The sequence below is a fragment of the Cetorhinus maximus genome, chromosome 26 (genome assembly GCF_964194155.1).
Source record: "Cetorhinus maximus chromosome 26, sCetMax3.hap1.1, whole genome shotgun sequence".
Taxonomy (NCBI): Eukaryota; Metazoa; Chordata; class Chondrichthyes; order Lamniformes; family Cetorhinidae; genus Cetorhinus; species Cetorhinus maximus.
The window spans coordinates 36,438,618-36,459,654 of record NC_135904.1 but is presented as its reverse complement, the minus strand read 5'-3'; the positions used below and the strand labels follow the sequence as shown (position 1 = coordinate 36,459,654).

General features: G+C 45.0%; 1 protein-coding gene across 2 annotated transcripts in view; it reads left to right on the top strand.

Annotated features, from left to right (window-relative positions):
• The window catches only part of adamts17 (ADAM metallopeptidase with thrombospondin type 1 motif, 17), a 582,619-nt gene that overhangs the window by 204,406 nt on the left and 357,176 nt on the right, over positions 1–21,037 (top strand). For both annotated transcript variants that reach the window (XM_078530484.1, XM_078530485.1), the window contains exon 8: positions 1,044–1,149. In XM_078530484.1, coding sequence (XP_078386610.1) covers positions 1,044–1,149 — 106 coding nt within the window. The remainder of the gene's footprint in view (positions 1–1,043; positions 1,150–21,037) is intronic.

Sequence of the window (21,037 nt, the reverse complement as noted above, 5' to 3'; positions counted from 1 at the left end):
TGTTTTTGTTTTGGATTTCCAGCATCCGCAGTTTTTTGCTTTTATAAGAAGATAGTATTGTTCAGATAGCAACCTTTGTTTCGATGCAGGATCCATGAGGTCTGAATCTCTGGATCCTGCAGCTGAGGACAGACACGAGGTGATTAGCTGGTTGACCCCTGTTCCTCCATGTTGTTTATGCAGTATGGTGCACTTCCTCACATTGTTGACCTAAACTCCCAATGATTGCTGGAGCTTGTAACACACAGAGGGAGCGAGGCACTGGCTGCTTCTGTTTCCAAGCAAGTTGCAGCTGGTTAGTTGTGTTATCTATAGAAACAGAAGAGGGACAGATATTTATTTTTTTGAAGAGTACTTTCAAACATGGCATTTGAGCACACTGTCATGTTTAGCCTGTATGTCAGAGAATGAGTGGGTGAAGAGATTACAGGAGAAGGCTGCTGAACTCTAGGGTTAATAGAGCAATATAAATCCCCATTTAATTACCCTCAGTCCTGTTCTTACCGGAGATGTTATTGAAGATTACACTGCTATTGGTGTTAACATAAAACTAGACAAAATTCAGCCAAGCTGGATTTACATCAGGATAAACCATGTCCTCCCTGAGCTCTGGTATCTATGCGAGCCCTGGCTGATCACAACCAATTCGGGCACCTCACCTCCCTCCCACCCGCACCATGTCATTTGTCAAAACATCTGGGATGGCTCGTGTGTAAAATATTTTTTTGCTTTTCTTAATATGAAATTGCCATTCCACCAGCTCATGTGGCAACAAAATGTGATAAGGTTTTATATAAACCGCTGAGTGAAAACTAAGCCAAAGAAACCCTTCACGTCGGAATTTAGGAGATGATGTAAGTATCAGACTGTGCAGAATTCAGGAGAGTGCAGCTGGCACTGAACTCAACATGTTACATATTCTGTGTGGCACCTGGCTGCTGTCCCTCACTCTCTCTGAGCAGGAAGTACAAAAGCAGCTTTATTTTAAATTGATTTTTGCCTCCAGTTATTTAATCACTCTCCATTTTTGGATTCTCCCACAGGAATCGCATATCTTGGAGGAACATGCAGTGCGAAACGCAAGTGTGTGCTTGCTGAAGATAATGGTCTCAATCTAGCCTTTACCATTGCCCATGAGCTGGGCCACAAGTACGTTAACACTGAGGGCTCAATAAAACATTCATAATTTGCCTGAAAGTTTGGAACCAGTCATATATTAAAAATGCCACATTTGTTAAAATGTAAAGATCGTTAATCTAAATACATTTGAATTCCCTGTTATGTGTTACACATTTTGCAGGATGCAGATTGAATTTCTACTCTAATGTCTGATTCTGTCTGACAATAAGCAGCCTAGATATGTCTGGCACTGTGTTACGCAGCCCATGATGAGTGACAGGGGCGGTGTTGTACAGTCCGTGGTGTGAGACAGGGATAGTGTTATGCATGATGTGCCTAGGGCTGTGACAAGACTGAATTTAAAAGAAGACAGAAAAAAACTTACATTTATGATGCATCTTTCACACCCTTAGGACATCTCAAAGCACTTCCTAGCCAGAAATGACGTGATTTTTGAAAGGTGTTTCATGTTGTAATGTAGTAAACAAGACAACAATTTTGAGCACAGCAAGGCTCCACAAACAACAACGAGATAAATGACAAGTTTAACTGTTCTTGTGGGTATTGGTTGAATGTTAAATGTTCGCCAGGACATGGACAGTATTCTCCTGCTGTGGGATCTTAAATCTCAGCAAGCAGATGGGGCCTTGGTTTAACATTTCACCTGAAAGAAAGCTGGGTTAATTTTTACCCTACCTGTGAGGTGGAATATGAGACACGGCTGTTAAGAATGAGCAAGTTACTTAACCTGCTCAGAGCCTGAGTGTTTACAATGTGATCCTGTTGGCATTCCTGTCTTTCAGTTTGAAAGTTGTAGGTTTGAGCCCCACTCAAGGCAGGCCTTGCTAGAGGAGCCTGGCTTCTCTTGGTACCAGGTTGGCACTCAGTGGAGTAGCTGCATTCACTGAGAGTGGAGCGTTTGATCTCCAACCCTCCACCACTGTAGCCTTAGGAGAATGGGTCTAATGCTCTAGCCTTTGGATGCTGGGTGAGTAATGACACATGGGAACATCGCCACTTCCCAGTTCCCCTCCAAGTCACACAGCACCCTGACTTGGACGCTTCAGCTCATTCTTTCATTGTTGCTGGATCGAAATCCTGGGATGTACTCCCTAACAGCGCCGTGGACTGCAGTGGTCCAGGAAGAAGGTGGCTCATCATCACCTTTTCCAAGGCAACTAGAGGTGGGCAGTAGACGCTGGCTTTGCCCACATCCCGAGAATGAACTTAAAAAATAACATCGAGCAAGACACTCATGTCCGATTGGAGAGTAGTGGTCTCCCCATTTGCATCTAGCCAGTTCTCCTGACGGGAGGGTAGAATGAATGACAGGTCCACGTGAAAAGGGACTTTGTTGTGGAAACAACTCGAAACACCATCTGTTCGATGTAAAGCAGTGGAAGAAGTGGTTGTCTCATGTGCCTCTAGGCATGGAAGAGAATAATTTGCATAGTAAATGAATTTATCATCCTATTAAGCTTGTCTTGTTTCCCCAAGTGATTTCAGTGCAAATACTGAGTTCAAGGGCAAAGTGCCGCATACAAGTGGGAAATATTTTCTTTGTAGTTGACATGTTTCAGGGGCTATAATAGATTTTCCTGCGTATGTGTGTATGTTTGTGTAAATATGCCAGGAAGTCTATGTACATGTGTGTGCAACTGTTTGCATGTGAGAATGTGCATGTGTGCAAGTGAATATGCATGTATGCATGCATGTGTGAATGTGAGTACAAGCGAGTGCTTGTATTTATGAGTGTCTGTCTGTCTGTCGACATTTATATTTGTGTGTATCAGCAAAGGTTTCATTTCAAATGCAGGGACACAGACCCTGCTGTCTTAGGGGAAGGTATAGAATTGGTGAAGTGATCTTTCACTTTAGCAGAGGGAAGTGGGGAGAATTCTGAATTAGATGCACTTCAGATTGGCTGCTCGGTGACATATTCAGTGAAAGTAGACAGCAAGAGAGCGAGGTATTATAAAGGAGCAAGCATCAGTGTAAATGCTGCTGTCACTTGGCTATCTACAATGTGTATGTGTGCTTTGCGTTCCAAAGATCACATCCTGGTATACGGTGCCTGGCGATTTTCTACAGACTTTATTGCAACAAAATTACTTTTTATGAATGCAAGTGAATAAATAGAAATTAATAAATGTGGGCATTGGATGGTGTCCCTACGTGATCTCACATGCACAATATGAGCCTAATATGAGTCTGCTTTGATAGTGATCATTGATGATGGAATAAAAGGGGCATTAAGTGTCTCACATTTATGATCTGCTCACAGTCGGAAGGGCGTTTATGTTCTATTTGGTGAATGGACTCCCCAGTATTGCTAATTATATTAATAAATCTGCATTGTTTTTGCATTTCAAAATCTATTGTTTTAATATTTTAAAGTAATTTTCAAAGTCAAACGATGAAATCCTGGGATTCTTTTGAATTTCTGTTTAAATCCATATGGTGCCAGTGTTAGGACCATTTTTCATATCCCGCGCACCGCAGGCTTGTACGAGAGCTTGCTGTTTTAAAATTATTTTTCTAGTTATGTTTAACATGGAGAACTGTAATTGCCTCTCCGATTGTTAAAACAATGAGTTTATAACAGAAGAAACAGCCAGCTGACACTCACTGCTTTTGTCAGTAATTTGAATTTGTTTCAGCACGTTGTCAATAACTAACCCAGCAGGTGAGGGCAGCTGCAGAGATGGTATGTACTGATGTGGAATGGTGATGAGTTGGCTACTTAAAGTCTCAAAAGCTGATTTTTGCAGTTCCCTCCTTTCCATGTTGGGTGAACAGCTCAGGTGCACTTTCTCTGCCCAGCGGGTAAAGGGTTCGCCAGTCAGCTACTTGACGCTACACGTAAATGGCCAACCTGGTCCTTGCCTCACCTGATGTGGGCACAAACACTCCCTTCATGGCAGCAGCTATCAGCTGGAAATTCAGAGCAGGAGCTAGCCCAGGGCTAAATGAGCTGACTCATTTCAGGCAGGGTGAATATTGGATCTTCCTGGTCTTCAGGGCCTGATGTTACTGAATGTGAACCATTGAAATACCTATCTAGCTATCTAAAAGTGTGCCTGGTATATGACTGTTCAACCCTTCTTGATAGTCATCACCTCTCAGCTCTGGTATCATCCTTGTAAACACATTTTTCTCTTTTCAATTGCCCATATATCATATTTATAATATGGAGACCAGAACAGTGCATAGTAGTCCACATGTGACCTAACCAAGGTTCTCTGGAAGTTCAACATAACTTACGAACATACGAGTTAGGAGCAGGATTAGGCCACTTGGCCCCTCGAGTCTGCTCCGCCATTCAATAAGATCATGGTTGATCTGAATGTGACCTCAACCCCACATTCCTGCTAAACCTTGATAACCTTTCACCCCTTGTTAATCAAGAATCTATCTAGCTCTGCCTTAAAAGTTTCCATCACTTTTTGAGGAAGAGAGCTCCAAAGACTCTCAACCCTGAGAGAAAAAATTTCCCCTCACCTTTGTCTTAAATGAGCAACCCTTTATTTTTAAACAATGACCCTTAGTTCTAGATTTTCCCACTAGAGGAACATCATCTCCACATCCATCCTGTCAAGACCCCTCAGGATCTTAATAATTTTAATTAAGCCTCCTCTCACTCTTCTAAATTCCAGTGGACACAAGCTGAACCAGTCCAGCCTTTCCTCATAAGACAACCCGCCCATTCCTGGTATTAGTCCAGTAAACCTTCTCTGAACTGCTTCTAACGCAGTTACATCTTTCCTTAAATAAGGAGACCAGTATTGTACACAATACTTCAGATGTGGTCTCAGTAATGTCCTGTACAACTGAAGCATAAACTCCCTAATTTTGTAAGCAATTCCCCTCACAATAGATGATAACATTCTATTAGCTTTCCTAATTACCTGCTGTACCTCCACACTAACTTCTCTATTTATCAATTCTGTTTCTCTAGAAATAAGCCCTAATGCTTTGTTTGCTTTTTCAAACCATGAGAGGTATTCAAGGAGGAGATAGAGTGGGTTCGAAACAAATATGCTCTCAAAAATAAACGGGTGAGGTGTCCAAATCTGGACCCCCTTTGGATGTCAAAGAGCATACAGAGTAGGATGAGATGAAAAAGGCAAACTTATGTCTGATATGAAAGCTCAATACTGCAGGATACCTTGGAGTATAGAACGTGCAAATGTGACGTTAAAAGGGAAATTAGGAAAGCAGAGCAGGCAGGAAAATGTATTGGTAGGTATAATCAAGGAACACCCAAAGATATTTTATAAATACATTTAAGAGCAAGGACATTAGTGAACCAGATGGAGGAGCCCAGCACATTAGTGCAAAAGATAAGGCTGAAGCATTTGCTACAATCTTCAGCCAGAAGTGCCGAGTGGATGATCCATCTCGGCCTCCTCCGGAGGTCCCCGGCATCACAGATGCCAGTCTTCAGCCAATTCGATTCACTCCACGTGATATCAAGAAATGGCTGAAGGCACTGGATACTGCAAAGTCTTTGGGCCCTGACAACATTCCGGCAATGGTACTGAAGACTTGTGCTCCAGAACTTGCCGCACCCCTAGCCAAGCTGTTCCAGTACAGCTATAACACTGGCATCTAACTGGAAAAGTGGAAAAGTGGCAAGGTATGTCCTGTACACAAAAAGCAGGACAAATCCAACCTGGCCAGTTACCGCCCCATTAGTCTACTCTAGATAATCAGTAAAGTGATGGAAGGGGTCAGCATCAGTGCTATCAAGCAGCACTTGCTTAGCAATAACCTGCTCACTGACACCCAGTTTGGGTTCCATCAGGGCCACTCAGCTCCTGGCCTCATTACAGCCTTGGTTCAAATATGGACAAAAGAGCTGAACTCCTGAAGTGAGGTGAGAGTGACTGCACTTGACATCAAGGCTGCATTTGACCGAGTGTGGCATCATGGAGCCCTAGCAAAACTGGAGTCAATGGGAATCAGGGGGAAAACTCTCCACTGGTTGGAGTCATATCTAGCACAAAGGTTGTTGTTGTTGTTGTTGTTGGAGGTCAGTCATCTCAGCTCCAGGACATCACTGCAGGAGTTCCTCAGGGTAGTGTCCTAGGCCCAAAAATCTTTAGCTGCTTCATCAATGACCTTCTTTCCATCATAAGGTCAGAAGTGGAGATGTTCGCTGATGATTACACAATGTTCAGCACCATTTGCGACTCCTCAGATACTGAAGCAGTTCATGTCCAAATGCAGCAAGACCTGGACAATATCCAGGCTTGGGCTGACAAGTGGCAAGTAACATTTGCATTACACAAGTGCCAGGCAATGACCATCTCCAACAACAGAGAATCCAACCATCACCCCTTGATATTCAATGGCATTACCATCACTGAATCCCCCACTATCAACAACCTGGGGGTTACCATTGACCAGAAACTGAACTAGACTAGCCAGTCCAGCTGAACTGGCCACAAGAGCAGGTCAGCCAGCGAAGCCCACACATAAATGAATTTTAAAAAAAGAATAATTAAGGAAAGAGGAGGCCTGATTAGAGACCAAAAAGATAACTTAAGTATGGAGGTGGAAGACCTAGACATGGTTCTTATTGAGTGCTGTTTCAAAAAAAGAGAGGAGTGATGCAGACATTGTAGTTAAAGAAGAGGAGTGTGAAATAATGGATGGGCTAAACATAGTGAAAGAGGAAATGTTAAGGAGGTTCACATCTTTGAAATTGTATAAACAGCCAGGCCTGGATGAAATGTACCCCAGGCTACTAGTGAAGAAATATTGGAGGCTCTGACCATCATTTTCCAACCCCCTCTGCCTACAGGCCTGTTGCTGGATGACTGCTAAGATTGCACAGTTGTTTAAAAAGGGAGGAAAAGATAGACTGAGTAATTATAGGTCTGTCAGCCTAACCTCAGTGGTAGACAAAGTATTTGAAAAATTTCTAAGGACAGTTTAAAATGTCATTTACAAAGGCAGCGATTAATCAAGGATAGGCAGCCAGAGTTTGTAACGGAAAGGTCGTGTCTGACTAACTTGATTGGTATTGGAGGTAGTAACAATGAGGGTTGATGTGGGTAGCTTATTTGATGTGGTCTACATGTATTTTAGGAAGGCCTTTGACAAGGCCGCTTGTGGCAGACTGGACAGGAAATTAAAATGCATCAAATCCAAGGGCAAGTGGCAAGTTGGATCCAAAATTGGCTCAGTGGCAGAAGCAAAGGATAATGATTGATGGGTATTTTTGTGACTGGAAGACTGCTTCCTGTTGGTTCTGCAAGGCCTTTTGTGATATATGTCAGTGATTTGGACTTAATGTAGGAGGAATGATTAGGAAGTTTGGGGATGATATAAAATTTGGCCATGTGGCTGATAGAGGAAAGCTGTAGGCTGCAGAAAGATGTCAATGTTTTAAAATTTATTCTTTCATGTGATGTGGGCGTTGCTGGCTAGGCCAGCATTTATTGCCCATCTCTAACTGCCCTTGAGAAAGATGGTGGTTTACAGTGGCTGGGGGTTCATAAAAACTAATATTGTTGAAATAAATTTGTGGAAAATCCCCAGTCACTGTAAACTGCCATCTTCTCGAGGGCAGTCAGCGACACCATAGAACCATAGGAAAGTTATGCTACAGAAAGAGGCCATTCAGCCCATCATGTCTACACTGAAAAAAAGAGAGAAAAGAAACTAGCTGCTCATTTTAATCCCACTTTCCAGCCCCTGGTCCGTAGCCTTGCAGGTTACAACACTTCAGATGCAGATCCAGATACCTTTTAAATCAGTTGAGCGTTTCAGCCTCAACCACCAACTTAGACAGTGAATTCCAGACACCCACCACCCTCTGGTTAAAAAGGTTTTTCCTCATGTCACCTCCAATCACCTTAAATCTATGCCCCCTGATAATTGACCCTTCAGCTAGGGGAAACTAGTCTTTCCTGCCTATCCTATCTAGGCCTCTCATAATTTTGTACACCTCAATTAGGTCACCCCTTAGCCTCCTCTGTTCTAAGGAAAACAACCCCAGCCTATCCAATCTCTCCTCACAGCTGCAATTTTCAAGGCCTAGCACCATTCTTGTAAATCTTCTTTGCACTTGCTCCAGAGCAATCATGACCTTCCTGTAATGTGACCAGAACTGTACACAGAATTCCAGCTATGGCCTAACCAGTGTTTTATACAGTTCCATCATTACATCCCTGCTTTTGTATTCAATACCTCACCTAATAAAGGAAAGCATTCCATATGCTTTCTTGACCACCTTGTCCACCTGACCTGTTACCTTGAAGGACCTGTGGACATGCACTCCAAGGTCTCTCACTTCCTCAACGCCTCTCAATAACTCCCCGTTTATTGCGTATTCCCTTGCTTTGTTTGCCCTCCCCAAATTGTCGCTTGCCTTGCACGTTTCTGGATTGAATTCCATTTCCCACCCTCTCCGCCCTCTCAACCAAACCATTGATAGCATTCTGGAATCGACAGCTATCCTCTTCACTATCAACCACACAGCCAATTTTTGCGTTATCTGCAAATTTCCCAATCATGCCTCCCACATTTAAGTCTAAATCATTAACATATACAACAAACAGCAAGGGCCCCAACACTGAGCCCTGTGAACATTTTCCATTCGCAAAAACATCCATCGACCTTTTGTTTCCTGTCACTGAGCCAAATTTTGAACCAACCTTCCCCTGTATCCCGAGATATCACTCTCCTGACCAGATTGCCATGAGGGACATTGTCAAATGCCTTACTGAAAGCCATGTGGACAATATCCCCTTCACTACCCTTATCAATCCTCCTTGTTACTTCCTCAAAAAATTCCATTAAGTTAGTAAGACACGAACTACTCCTAACAAAACCATGCTGACTGTTCCTGATCAATCCGAGCCTTTCTAAGTGACAGTTTATCCTGTTTCTCAGAATTGTTTCCAATAATTTGCCCCCACTGAAGTCAGACTGACCGGCCTGTGATTTTCTGGCCTATCTCTCACACCCTTTTTAAATATTGATACATCGTTCGCCGACCTCCAATCCTCTGGGACCTCAGCTGTATCTAGTGAGGATTGGAAAGTGATCCTCAGAGCATCCACTATTTCCTCCCTGACTTCCTTCAATGGCCTGGCATACAATCCATCTGGCCTTGGTGATTTATCCACCTTCAAGGATGCCAGTCCCTCCAGTACTTCCTCGCTCACTATGCTTATTGTATCCAATTTTTCATATTCCTCCTCTTTAACTAGAATGTGTGCATCGTCCCTCTCCTTAATTAAGTCAGAGACAAAGTACTCATTGAGAACTCTGCCCACATCTTCTGCATCAACCCTCAAGTTACCATGTACATCTCTGATAGGCCCTACTTTTTCCTTAGTTATTCTCTTGTTCTTAATGTACTGGTATAACATCTGAGGATTTTCTTTGATTTTACCTACCAATATTTTCCATTTTCTAATTTCCATTTTTACTTCACCCCTGTACTTTCTATATTCCTGTAGGCTTTCAAAGTATTAAGTCTTTTGTGACTGTCATAAGCTTTCTTTTTCTGCTTTATCTTGGCCTGTATGTTTCTGGATAACCAGGGGGCTCGAGACTTGATAGCACCACCCTTTTTCTTTGTGGGCACACGTCTACACTGTGTCTGTAGAATCTCGCCTTTGAATGCCTCCCACTGATTTGACACAGTTTTTCCTTCTAACCCCGCCCACACTTGCCAGCTCACCTCTCAGCTTTGTAATGTTTGTCTTCCCCAATTTAGAACTTTTACTCCTGTTCTATCCTTGTCCTTTTTCATAATGATGTTAAATCTAACTATACTGTGGTCACCATCTCCAAAATGGCCCCCCACTGCCACTTCATCCACTTGCCCAGCTTCATTCCCTATGATTAAATCTAGAATTGCATCCCCTCTCATTGGGTTTGTTACATGACGGCTAAAAAAGTTCTCTTGAATGCAGTTCAAGAATTTTGTGCCCTCTGTGCCCTTCACACTGTTCGTATCCCAGTTGATATTAGGATAGTCGCCAACGATTACTGCCCTATTGTTTTTGCACTCAGAAATCTGTCTACATATTTGCTCTTCTAACTCCCTTCCACTATTTGGGGGTCTATAGTACACTCCTAACAGAGTGGCTGCCCCTTTTTTATTTATGATCTCAACCCATATGGCCTTATTTAATGTGTCATTTAGTATATCATCCCTCCTCACAACTGTAATTGATTCTTTAACCAATAATGCTACACCCCACCTTTTTCACCCCCTTCTCTATCTTGCCTGAAAACTCTGAGGGATGTTGAGCTGCCATTTTTGCCCCTCCTTGCCACTGTCGATCTGTACCCTCAGCTCATCGGCTTTATTCACTATACTCCTTACGTTAACATATATACCTTTTGACACTGCCAAATTCCTGTGTTGTACACTTTTTAACCTGTGATGGACAATAAATAGTGGCCTCCTTGAACCACTGCAGTCCATGTGGTCTAGGTATAAACAAAGTGCTGTTAGGAAGGGAGTTCCAGGATTTTGACCCAGCGATATTGAAGGAACGGCGATATAGTTCCAAGCCAGGATGATCTGTGGCTTGGAGGGGAACTTGCAGGTGGTGGTGTTTCCATTGGTCTGCTGCCCTTGTTCTTCTGGGAGGTAGAGAACGCAGGTTTGGAAGGTGCTGTCGAAGGAGCCTTGGTGAGTTCCTGCAGTGCACCTTGTAGATGGTACACACTGCTGCCACTGTGCATTGGTGGTGGAGGGAATGAATGTTCAAGGTGGTGGATGGGGTGCTTTGTCCTGGATGGTGTTGAGTTTCTTGAGTGTTGTTGAAGCTGCACTCACCCAGGCAAGTGGAGAGCATTCCATTGCACTCCTGACTTTTGCCTTGTAGATGGTAGACAGGCTTTGGGGAGCCAGGAGATGAATTACTCACTGCAGAATTCCCAGCCTTGGACCTGCTCTTGTAGCCACAGTATTTATATGGCTGGTCCAGTTCAGTTTCTGATCAATGGTAACTCCCGGGATGTTGATCGTGGGGCATTCAACGATGCTAATGCCATTGAATGTCAAGGGGCAATGGTTAGATTCTCCCTTGTTGGAGATAGTCATTGCCCGTTACTTTTCTTACTTGCCCTCTAACCTCTTGTTGCCGCCGGAGCGAGCAGGAGTTAGAAAAAGGAAGAAAACCTCCTTGCGATGAAAGCCAAAGGCTTCATCAGAACTCAGTGGCTTCACATCACAGCCGCTACATCTCAAGAGCAACACATAGGAATGTAGAATTTAGGAATGCAGGCAATAGTGAAGGAGGTACAGCTACATAATATATGGCATTCCATCAATGAAGGCATGTCACCTGTTCACCAGATGTGACACTCCTAATGAGCCAAAGGGCACCCACTCATTGAACATGAGCAACTGATTGGTCATGAATATGCCACATCAGAGATTGGAGCACTGCACCTTTGTGCACGGTACCCTGGGAGTTGCCATGACTCCTACATCCTGAGTCACTCCCAGGTGCCTGAGATTTTCAAGGAGCCATTACATCTGCAGGGATGGCTGCTTGAGGATAAGGGGAACCCACTGAAACGCTGGCTGATGACACTGGTATGTCGCCCTCAGAATCGTTCTGAGGAGAGGTACAACACTGCTCACAGCTCCACACGCTCCCTTATAGAGCAGACCATAGGGCTCCTGAAGATGTGTTTCAGATGCTTGGGCCGCTCAGGCGGCTCACTCAATACACTCCCGACAGGGTTTCCAGCATCATCGCAGTCGGTTACACACTTCACAATCTGTGACTGCTGTGACTGAGTTGTGGACCTGCCGAGGGATCTCCTCCTCCCGTGCGTGTCTTTTCTTCCGCCACTAACACTGAGGAGATACATATGCTGCTAGATTATCAACGCTGATGAGCTGCCCTCACTCAGTGATGTTCTTCGAGGAAGAAGGGTGAGAAACGCCCAAATCACACACTTCAAATAAAGATTTAAACACATCCCCCTGACATCAGCCAAGGGTGCGGAGAATAGTTCAACTGAAGTTGACATCACAGGAATGTGAATCTCACAGTGGGACACTAACACTGAGTGGGAGGAAGGCTAAACCTCGAAATAAGAGGACTCCAAAGTACAAACTCACAATGCCTTCAGTTGACGGGAACATTCACATAACCATCAAATACATGAATAAACTTGCAATTTATTCACATGTCTAGCACACACGTGACCCAAAAGTGACATAAATTTTTCTTACCTTTCCTAATCTGACCACCTGGCTGCAGCCCCGACACCCACAGCAGGGAAGGAGGCAGCCTGGTAACTGCTACATCCTGATGTCTGTGATGACCTTGGTGGACATCCTCTGGCAGCCTGAAACCTGGAGGGCCCCGGCCTGATAAGGGTCACCTGCTCAGGGGGAGAAGCGCCCTCGGTGGCCTGAGAAATTTGAGTAGCTGCAGTCACAGGGGGCTATGAGCAGCTGTACATCCTCGGAGTGTCCTGAGAGGAGGCCCCCGGGGTGTCCAGCTGATGCTCATCCTCCCTGTGGGCCCTGCCCTAACTCCTGCAGGAGATGCTGCACCCGGAGGGAGGTCAAGGTACCTCGCCCTGTCGACTACATCCTACCACCAGGGTGTGGGGCCACGGAGTGCAGGGCTGAGCACAAATCCGGCAAGACCTGCTGGACCAAGGTCTCCATGGTGGCTGCTAGCCATCCCATGGTGACCTTGAGGTGCTCGCATGTTGGAGCCATGACATCAGACAGAATGCGGATGGACTCCTCCATCGTTCGCTCTAGTCTGCTGAGTGACTACCAAATCTCTGTCTGATGTTCTGGCACCTGTCGTTGCATCTCCAGCGTAGATTTGGCAGCTAGTTCCAGAGGCTCATCATCTGTTTCAGACCAAGTGAGTGGCTGGTCTCCAGCAGTCCTCTGTGTGCCAGAGACCTGGGCTGTCCCTGCCTCCGACTGCTGCAGGGACGTGTCAGTGAGGTGTTCTCCAGACAGTGAGCCTGAGCCTAATCTATATCTGTGCCCCACCGACGTGTGTGTCTCTGAGCTGGTGGGGGGTGTGTGTGAGCGCTGGGACGGTTCTTCTGGAGCTTTGTCCTCGGATGAGGTTCGGGGGTACGCACTGGTGGTGCTGGAATGGCGTGGGGGCCTTGATGTGCTTGTGCCTCGAAAATAGAAAAGAGAGTTTCAGTTAATGGGAAAGAGCTATATGAGACTGGATGTGACTCACTGTGAAGGTCAGGATTTGATGAGGTGATGGAGCTGTGATTGTTCTAGGTTGGTGGGAGCAGCTGATGTCCCCTTTCTGACAGGAGCGATCACTGTTGGCCTCAGCCTCCTTGAATTCACTGAGGGCGAGGACGTTGGACACCCTCCCCCAGTCTCTGCTCTCTCACACCTGTTGTGTGCCAGCTTGGCCTGTGTGAAGAAGAAAGGCATGTGATGAGAAGGGAGGGAGCGGAGGTTGGGTGAGATGCATGTCCCGTGTGTCTGGTCAGCCCTCCAAGATGGGTCAGAGGATGGAGTGTGAGCAACATGACAGATGGGATGGTGGTGATGTGAAAGTCTGAATGGGAGAAGAGTGTTGATGTGTGTCCTTGCTAATGGTTGTGTGAGATCCCTGAAGAGAGTAGCTGTTTGAGTACATGATACCATGATGAGAGTTTGATATTGGAGGGAGTTGAAGGATGACCTACCCTGGCGGAGTGGATGAGACCATTCAGCCCCTTCCTGCACTGGTTGGCACTTTGGGTGTGGGCGTCAGCTGTGCTGACCCGCTCCTCCACGGTGTCCAGTCCTACGATGTCTGTTTCTTGCAGCCACCTGTGCTGACCAAGGCCTGGTGGGTGAGGCAGACTTTGTCCTGAGGCTCTCGGCCTTTCTCTTATGGGTTGCGGACATCTCTGGTGGGCTGGCGAGATTGAGATTATGTGTTGGAGTGGGGTTTAAATATGGCAGCTGGATCTTCGAACCTGCCAGCTGACGGTGGGCGGACCAATCAGCTCCTGACCCGCCAGGTGATTCGGAGCGAAACACGCCTCTGCACGATTATCAGGCTCCAAGCGCAGAATCGGATGTGAGTTGCCGCTATTACAGATGGTGGGCTGGGCACTGCTGAAACTGCCCCTCACCGCACTTAGTTTCATTTTGGGAGAATTCCGCCCTGTGTGTCTATTCAAGAACTTGTAATCAATGCCTCCCCTTTTATCAGCAGAATGGTTGCATGCTTCCTTCACATCCCCACGCTTTCTAATCACTTGTGAAAGATTTTTAAAGTTATTGCTTATTTTTCACAATGTCCTCAGTGCTTGCACTGCCACGTAGTCAAGAGTTTTCCATTGGTTAGCGGAGGACTACAAGAATGGTTCACAGATAGTTCCTCAGAGATATAGTTTAGCCAGTGGTTGATGACATGGATAGGGCACATGTACCCCTCGACCCCATAATAACGCACATTCATTAGATAAAAATGTAATGGGTGCACCCTGGGGTTTTAAATCAAAACTTTAGATAGCACCTTTCTATATAGGACATCCCCAATGGAGGAAACTTGGTGGCCAATTTGCACACAGCAAGGTCCCATAATCAGCACTGTGATCATAAAAAAACAGATAATCTGCTTTAGTGATGCTTGTTGAGTAAAAATGTTTTCCAGGAGACTGGGAGAACCATCTGCTTTTCTTTGAAAATCATGTCATGGGATCTTTTACATCCACTTGAGATGGCAGATGCGTCCTTTGTTTACTGTCTCGTCCGAGCCATCTCCTCTGACAATGCAGTACACCCCCCAGTACTGCACTGGATTTTAGGCCACCATTTATTGCCTGTCCCTAATTGCCCTTGAGATGGTGGTGGTGAGCTGCCTCCTTGAACCACTGCAGTCGATGTGGTGTAGGAACACCCACAGTGCTGTTCAGGAGGGAGTTTTGTATGAGCAGAAGCAAGTTGGCAGAATTATGGTAATGTGTTGTGAGCTACACACTATCCAAATGAAGGATGACTTTGCTCGTTTACAGAAGAACAGTGGTAAGGTGAGGGTAAGGGGGAATATGAATCCTTTGAGACAGTGGCTACTGCTTGAAGTGGCACTTCACAGAATCACAGAATTGTTATGGTGTAGAAGGAGGCTATTCGGCCCATCGTGTCTAGACTGGAGCTCACTGAGCATTTTAACAGTGCCAATCTCCTGCCTTTTCCCCATTACCTTGCACATTGTTTCTATCTAAATAATCATCTAATGCCCTCTTGAATGTCTCTTGGTCCGACATGCATTCAATCAAGGATTTTCTTTCCCTTGAAGCTTGCACAGGGTGGTTGCTCCAACCAGAAAGACCAAATTTAGAACAGCAATGAGATGTTTTACAGTATAGTTCTCGATATCTGAATTAACTCTGTTAATTGAGACAGTACGAGCTGCCACCAGGTGGTGCTAAAGCAAAACGGATCCATTGGCGAGATTTTAACTCGGTCAAAACCACTCGTGTGCAGAGTTAAGATCGAGCCCTGTTTGTTCACCAGTTGCTGTTCGAATACAGCTTTAACTTTAGTTGTACAATTAAAGGAGAAAACTGCAAACAATCAGTCAGCAGTGTAAGATTTATGACGTTGTCATAATGACAGCTTATATTGAGCTAATGGTTGTAAAATCAATGAGCAGATGTTGTCGGACTAAAAGCTTTACCCTTCATGTAAATTCTTGCAGCTCTTGAAAAGCTTGAAGTTAAGGACCATATTGGAATTTAGCTTTGCCATATTATCCTGTAGCTGGTAATTATAGTTGGGAGATTAAAATTTAATTGTAAAAATCAGCTGGCAAATGAGTCAGCCTCCCAGTCCCTGCCGGTGATGAGAACAACAGCTGATCATTGTAAATCTAAAGGTTACTTAATATAAAATCAGAAATGTTCACATCATAGAAGGAGACCATTGTGTCCTAGTGTCCGTGCTGGACCCTTCATGATCGTTTCACGTATGGCTTACAAATGAAAGGATTTTGCGTCAACTATTAGCTAAGCAGGATATTACACCATAAAAAGCATTCGTCACCGCTTAAATGACTGAATCAGTCTGAGAAACAAGCAGAACGCATGAACATTTTAGGCCATATAAAGAAAAAAAGAAGGGTTTGGAATTTCTAATGTCAGCCTTGTTGCAACAAGGTGGGAGCCAGCTTAGACAAATCCTGCCGAAGAAACTGTTGCTTATTTATGATGTTGGAGGAGGGAATTGCTGCATCTCTATAGACTTGGCTGCAAACCAAGCAAGAGTATCTCAGCAAAACATGATTTAGAAGCAAATGTGTTCTCTAGTCTGAGCCCAGAGAGATCACAGAGTGAAACAGCAGTGTGCTGAAGTGCAACTTGAATTTCATTAAGGTCTGGTCTGAATTCAGCTGAAGTAATTAAGTGTAGATGCACTTCAAAGTGAAACTCGTAGAAGTGCAAGTCATGTTACTAACTTTCATTTTAGTTTTGGGAGGCATGTGGCAGACAGTTTTGAAGAAGATTCTGTTGTAACACAGTTGAGGACATTATTTCTCATGTTGAGATTCCTGTCAGCAAAATCAATAGAAACTCCTCCACCCTCATTTCCCAACACCACCGTGCTCTTGTGACTCCATAATGCTTTCCTGAACTCGGGCAGTTTATCTTTCATTCCATTGAGAGATGAGCTGTGTCTCAAGGGTATACACCTCACTGCAGACCCCACCTAAAGCCTTTGAATTCCTCAAGGTTGTCTTAGGATCTCCCCTGATACATTTGTGAAATTAATTGGGCCAGATGTCAGAACATGGTTTACTCTAGGAATCTGGGTGCACAGTTACTCCCAATCACTGTTAAAGGAAGCGCCCCTTTCTACTGGGGCAAAAAAAGTGATAAGACTGGTAAAATTGAATTTATAGGATCTCAGTCTGCAGTTCCTGTTGAAAGATGTGCTGAAGATGTTTTTGGAGGCAGTTAATGCAGTTGAAGTAAAGGCGGAGTTGACTGCTGAAGGGGTTCTCAATCAGACGGTGTGTAAACCAGAGGGGGGACGAAAAACTCAGCAAAAATCCCTTATCACCACAACTTCCAATACTGAGAGGACATGCAAGTTCAGGGCCGTCCACAAATACTTAATTCAGCTTATTTACTTGATAAGTACATCTGTAATTCTGCCCTTTCATTTATAGACCACCACTTATCCTGGTCCCAATTTCTCAGCTTTTCCTTTTAATCCAGTAATGTTTGATCCTCCTTATTCAGTCTTCGTACTCTCATCTGCTGTGAGACAACATTCCTCTGACTCTGGTTGGGTTGTTCCTCCTCCATTTCAGAGTAAGCCTCATTCTGGATTTGCTCTGAATTCTCTACATTCATTTCGATCATTCCATTGGAAGTTCTGCCAGTCTCCAGCTGGATTCCTGGTAAGATGCTAGTACAATCCCATGGAATTCCGGAGTTCAGTCCACTCACATTTACTTCCCTGACAGTGACCCTGGTGGATTTTTTCTACCGCACCAACTAGCATCCAATAACTCGGTGCAAAGGGCTCAACATGGCGATTCTAGGTTTAGATATCACACCAAATGGTGCATTTTACCCAGTGAGAAATTGAAGCCTGGGCTGTGGGTTAGAAGTACATGGCCAGATGAACCAACATTGCTGCTGATGAGCCACCTTTGTAATGATCATCTGCTAGGCTGGTTCCGTGTAGCTGGGTGGGTGAAGCTGATTTCTTGCTGTAAATTTACCCTGGCACTGTGGGAGACCTGGTGTCTTTATTCCGTAACAATTTAATGGTGTAGTGTGTGTTCATTGTTGACTGGTGATTGGCCCTTCAGTCCATGATAAGTTTGTCTCCCATCACAGGGCAAAGAGACCAGTCACTGATGTCTTTAAGCAATGACGACCTTGTACCTCGAACAAAGGGATGTGCCTCACAGAGGAACACATTTGCTCAGCAGTAATGGTTAGCAGAGATGGCCAGAAGTATGACTGGAAAAGTTATGAGCAGGTTTTTAAAGTCAAGAATATGAAAGAGAAGTTTGTGAATTGGCAGTGCATTTTACATGATTGAATGGAAGTAAATGGAGAGAAAAATTTACGTTACACTCAAAGTCAAAATTACTCCCACGGAGAGAAGTATAAGAACAAAGGGATGGACGGAGATGGATGAATGGAGATCAACTATAATTAGACGAAGTGATTTGATACGGTTCTAATTAGTTGGCAGATACAGCAAATCCCGTATAGTTTTTCCCCCTCGCCAGAACTTTAATCTTAATCAGCAGCGTGTCCTGCCTCACTCAGTGTGACCAACGCTGAAGGAAGCTTTCTGCAGGCCTTGCTGTCAGAAAAGGTTCAGCTCAACTGCACCGCTTAAAATGTGAGTTTTGATTAGATTGCCGGTCAGGGGAGCATGTGTCACAGCAGAAGCGTTTGGAATAACCAGCTGGGTATCCCTGAACAGGCTGAAAGCAGCAGAATATTAACACTTACGTAATATAAAACATGCCACTCATTACGATTACTTCGCTACGGAGGAGAGGTACTGACTGACGATAGATGATCATAGAACGGGTCACACGACCTTGCCTGGCTGACAATATTCTGCATGTCTTGGTATAATACTCGTGTTATTCCCAACAGCTTATCTTGTTATTTATTCTGAGAAATATCCTGGGATGACTTTTTTTATTCATTCATGGGATGTGGGCTTCGCTGGCTAGACCAGCATTTATTGCCCATCCCTAATTGCCATTGAGAAGGTGGTGGTAAGCTGCCTTCTTGAACCGCTGCAATCCATGTGGTGGAGGTACATCCACAATGCTGTTAGGAAGGGAGTTCCAGGATTTTGACCCAGCGACAGTGAAGGAACGGCGATATATTTCTCAGTCAGGAGGGTGAGTGACTTGGAGTGGATTTCCAGATGGTGGTGTTCCCATGTGTCTGCTGCCCTTGTCCTTCTGGGTGGTAGCGGTCACAGGTTTGGAAGGTGCTGTCTGAGGAGCCTCGGTGATTTGCTGCGGTGCACCTTGTAGATGGTACACACTGCTGTAACTGTGCATCAGTGGTGGAGGGAGTGAATGTTTGTGAATGTGGTGCCAATCAAGTGGGCTGCTTTGTCCTGGATGGTGTCAAGCTTCTTGAGTGTTGTGGGAGCTGCACTCATCCGGGCAAGTGGAGAGTAATCCATCACACTCCTGATCTGTGCCTTGTAGATGGTGGACAGGTTTAGGGGAGTCAGGAGATGAGTTACTCGTTACAGGAATTCTAGCTTCTGACCTGCTCTTGTAGCCACAATATTTATATGGCTAGTCCAGTTCAGTTTCTGATCAATGGTAACCCCCAGGATGTTGATAATCGGGGAATCAGTGATGGTAATGCCATTGAACATCAAGGGACGATGATTAGATTCTCTCTTGTTTGAGATGGTCATTGCCCGGCACTTGTGTACTGTGAATGTTACTTGCCACTTGTCAGCCCAAGCTGGCATATTTTCCAGGTCTTGTTGCATTTGGAGCTAGTTTATCTGTGGAGTCGCAAATGGTGCTGAACTTGTGCAATTATCAGCAAACATCCCCGCTTCTGACCTTATGATGGAAGGAAGGTCATTGATGAAGCAGCTAAAGATGTTTGGGCCTAGGACATCACCCTGAGGAACTCCTGCAGTGATGTCCTGGAGCTGAGATGACTGACCTCCAACAACCACAACCATCTTCCTTTGCGCTAGGTATGACTCCAACCAGCGGAGAGTTTCCGCCAATTCCCGTTGACCTCAGTTTTGCTAGGGCTCCTTGATGCTACACTCGGTCAAATGCGGCATTGATGTCAAGGGCAGTCACTCTCACCTTACCTCGGGCGTTTAGCTCTTTTGTACATGTTTGAACCAAGGCAATAATGAGGTTAGGAGCTGAGTGGCTCTGGTGGAACCCAAACTGAGTGTCAGTGAGCAGGTGATTGCTAAGCAAATGCTGCTTGATAGCACTGTTGATGACCCCTTCCATCACTTTACTGATGATGGAGAGTAGACTGATGGGGCGGTAATTGGGCAGGTTGGATTTGTCCTGCATTTTTGTGTACAGGACATACCTGGGCAATTTTCCACATTGCCAGGTAGATGCCAGTGTTGTAGCTGTACTGGAACAGCTTGGCTAGGAGCACGGCAAGTTCTGGAGCACAAGTCTTCAGTACTATTGACGGAATATTGTCAGGGTCCATAGCCTTTGCAGTATCCAGTGCCTTCAGCCGTTTCTTCAGGTGGAGTGAATCAAGTAGGCTGAAGACTGGCATCTGTGATGCTGGGGACATCCAGAGGAAGACGAAATGTGTCATCCACTCGGCACTTCTGGCTGAAGATCATTGCAACTGTTTCAGCCTTATCTTTTGCACTGATGTGCTGGGCTCCTCCATCATTGAGGATGGGGATATTTGTGGAGCCTCCTCCTCCAGTGAGTTGTTTAATTGTACACCAACATTCACAACTGGATGTGGCAGGACTGCAGATCTTAGATCTGATCTGTTGGTTGTGGAACTACTTAGCTCTGTCTATCACTTGCTGCTTATGCTGTTTGGCCTGCAAGTAATCCTGTGTTATTGCTTCACCTGGTTGACACCTCATTTTTCGGCATCCTGGAGCTGTTCCTGGCATGCCCTCCTGCACTCTTCATTGAACCAGGGCTGATCCCCTTGCTCGATGGTAATGGTAGAGTGGGGGATATGAGGGGCCATGAGGTTACAGATTGTGTTTGATCTGAATTCTGCTGTTGCTGATGGTCCATAGCGCCTCATGGATGCCCAGTCTTGAGTTGCTAGATCTGTTCGAAATCTATCCCATTTAGCATGCTGGTAGTGCCACACAACATGATAGAGGGTATCCTCAATGCAAAGACAGAACTTCATCTCCACAATGACTGTGCGGTGGTCACTCCTACCGATACTGTCATGGGCAGAT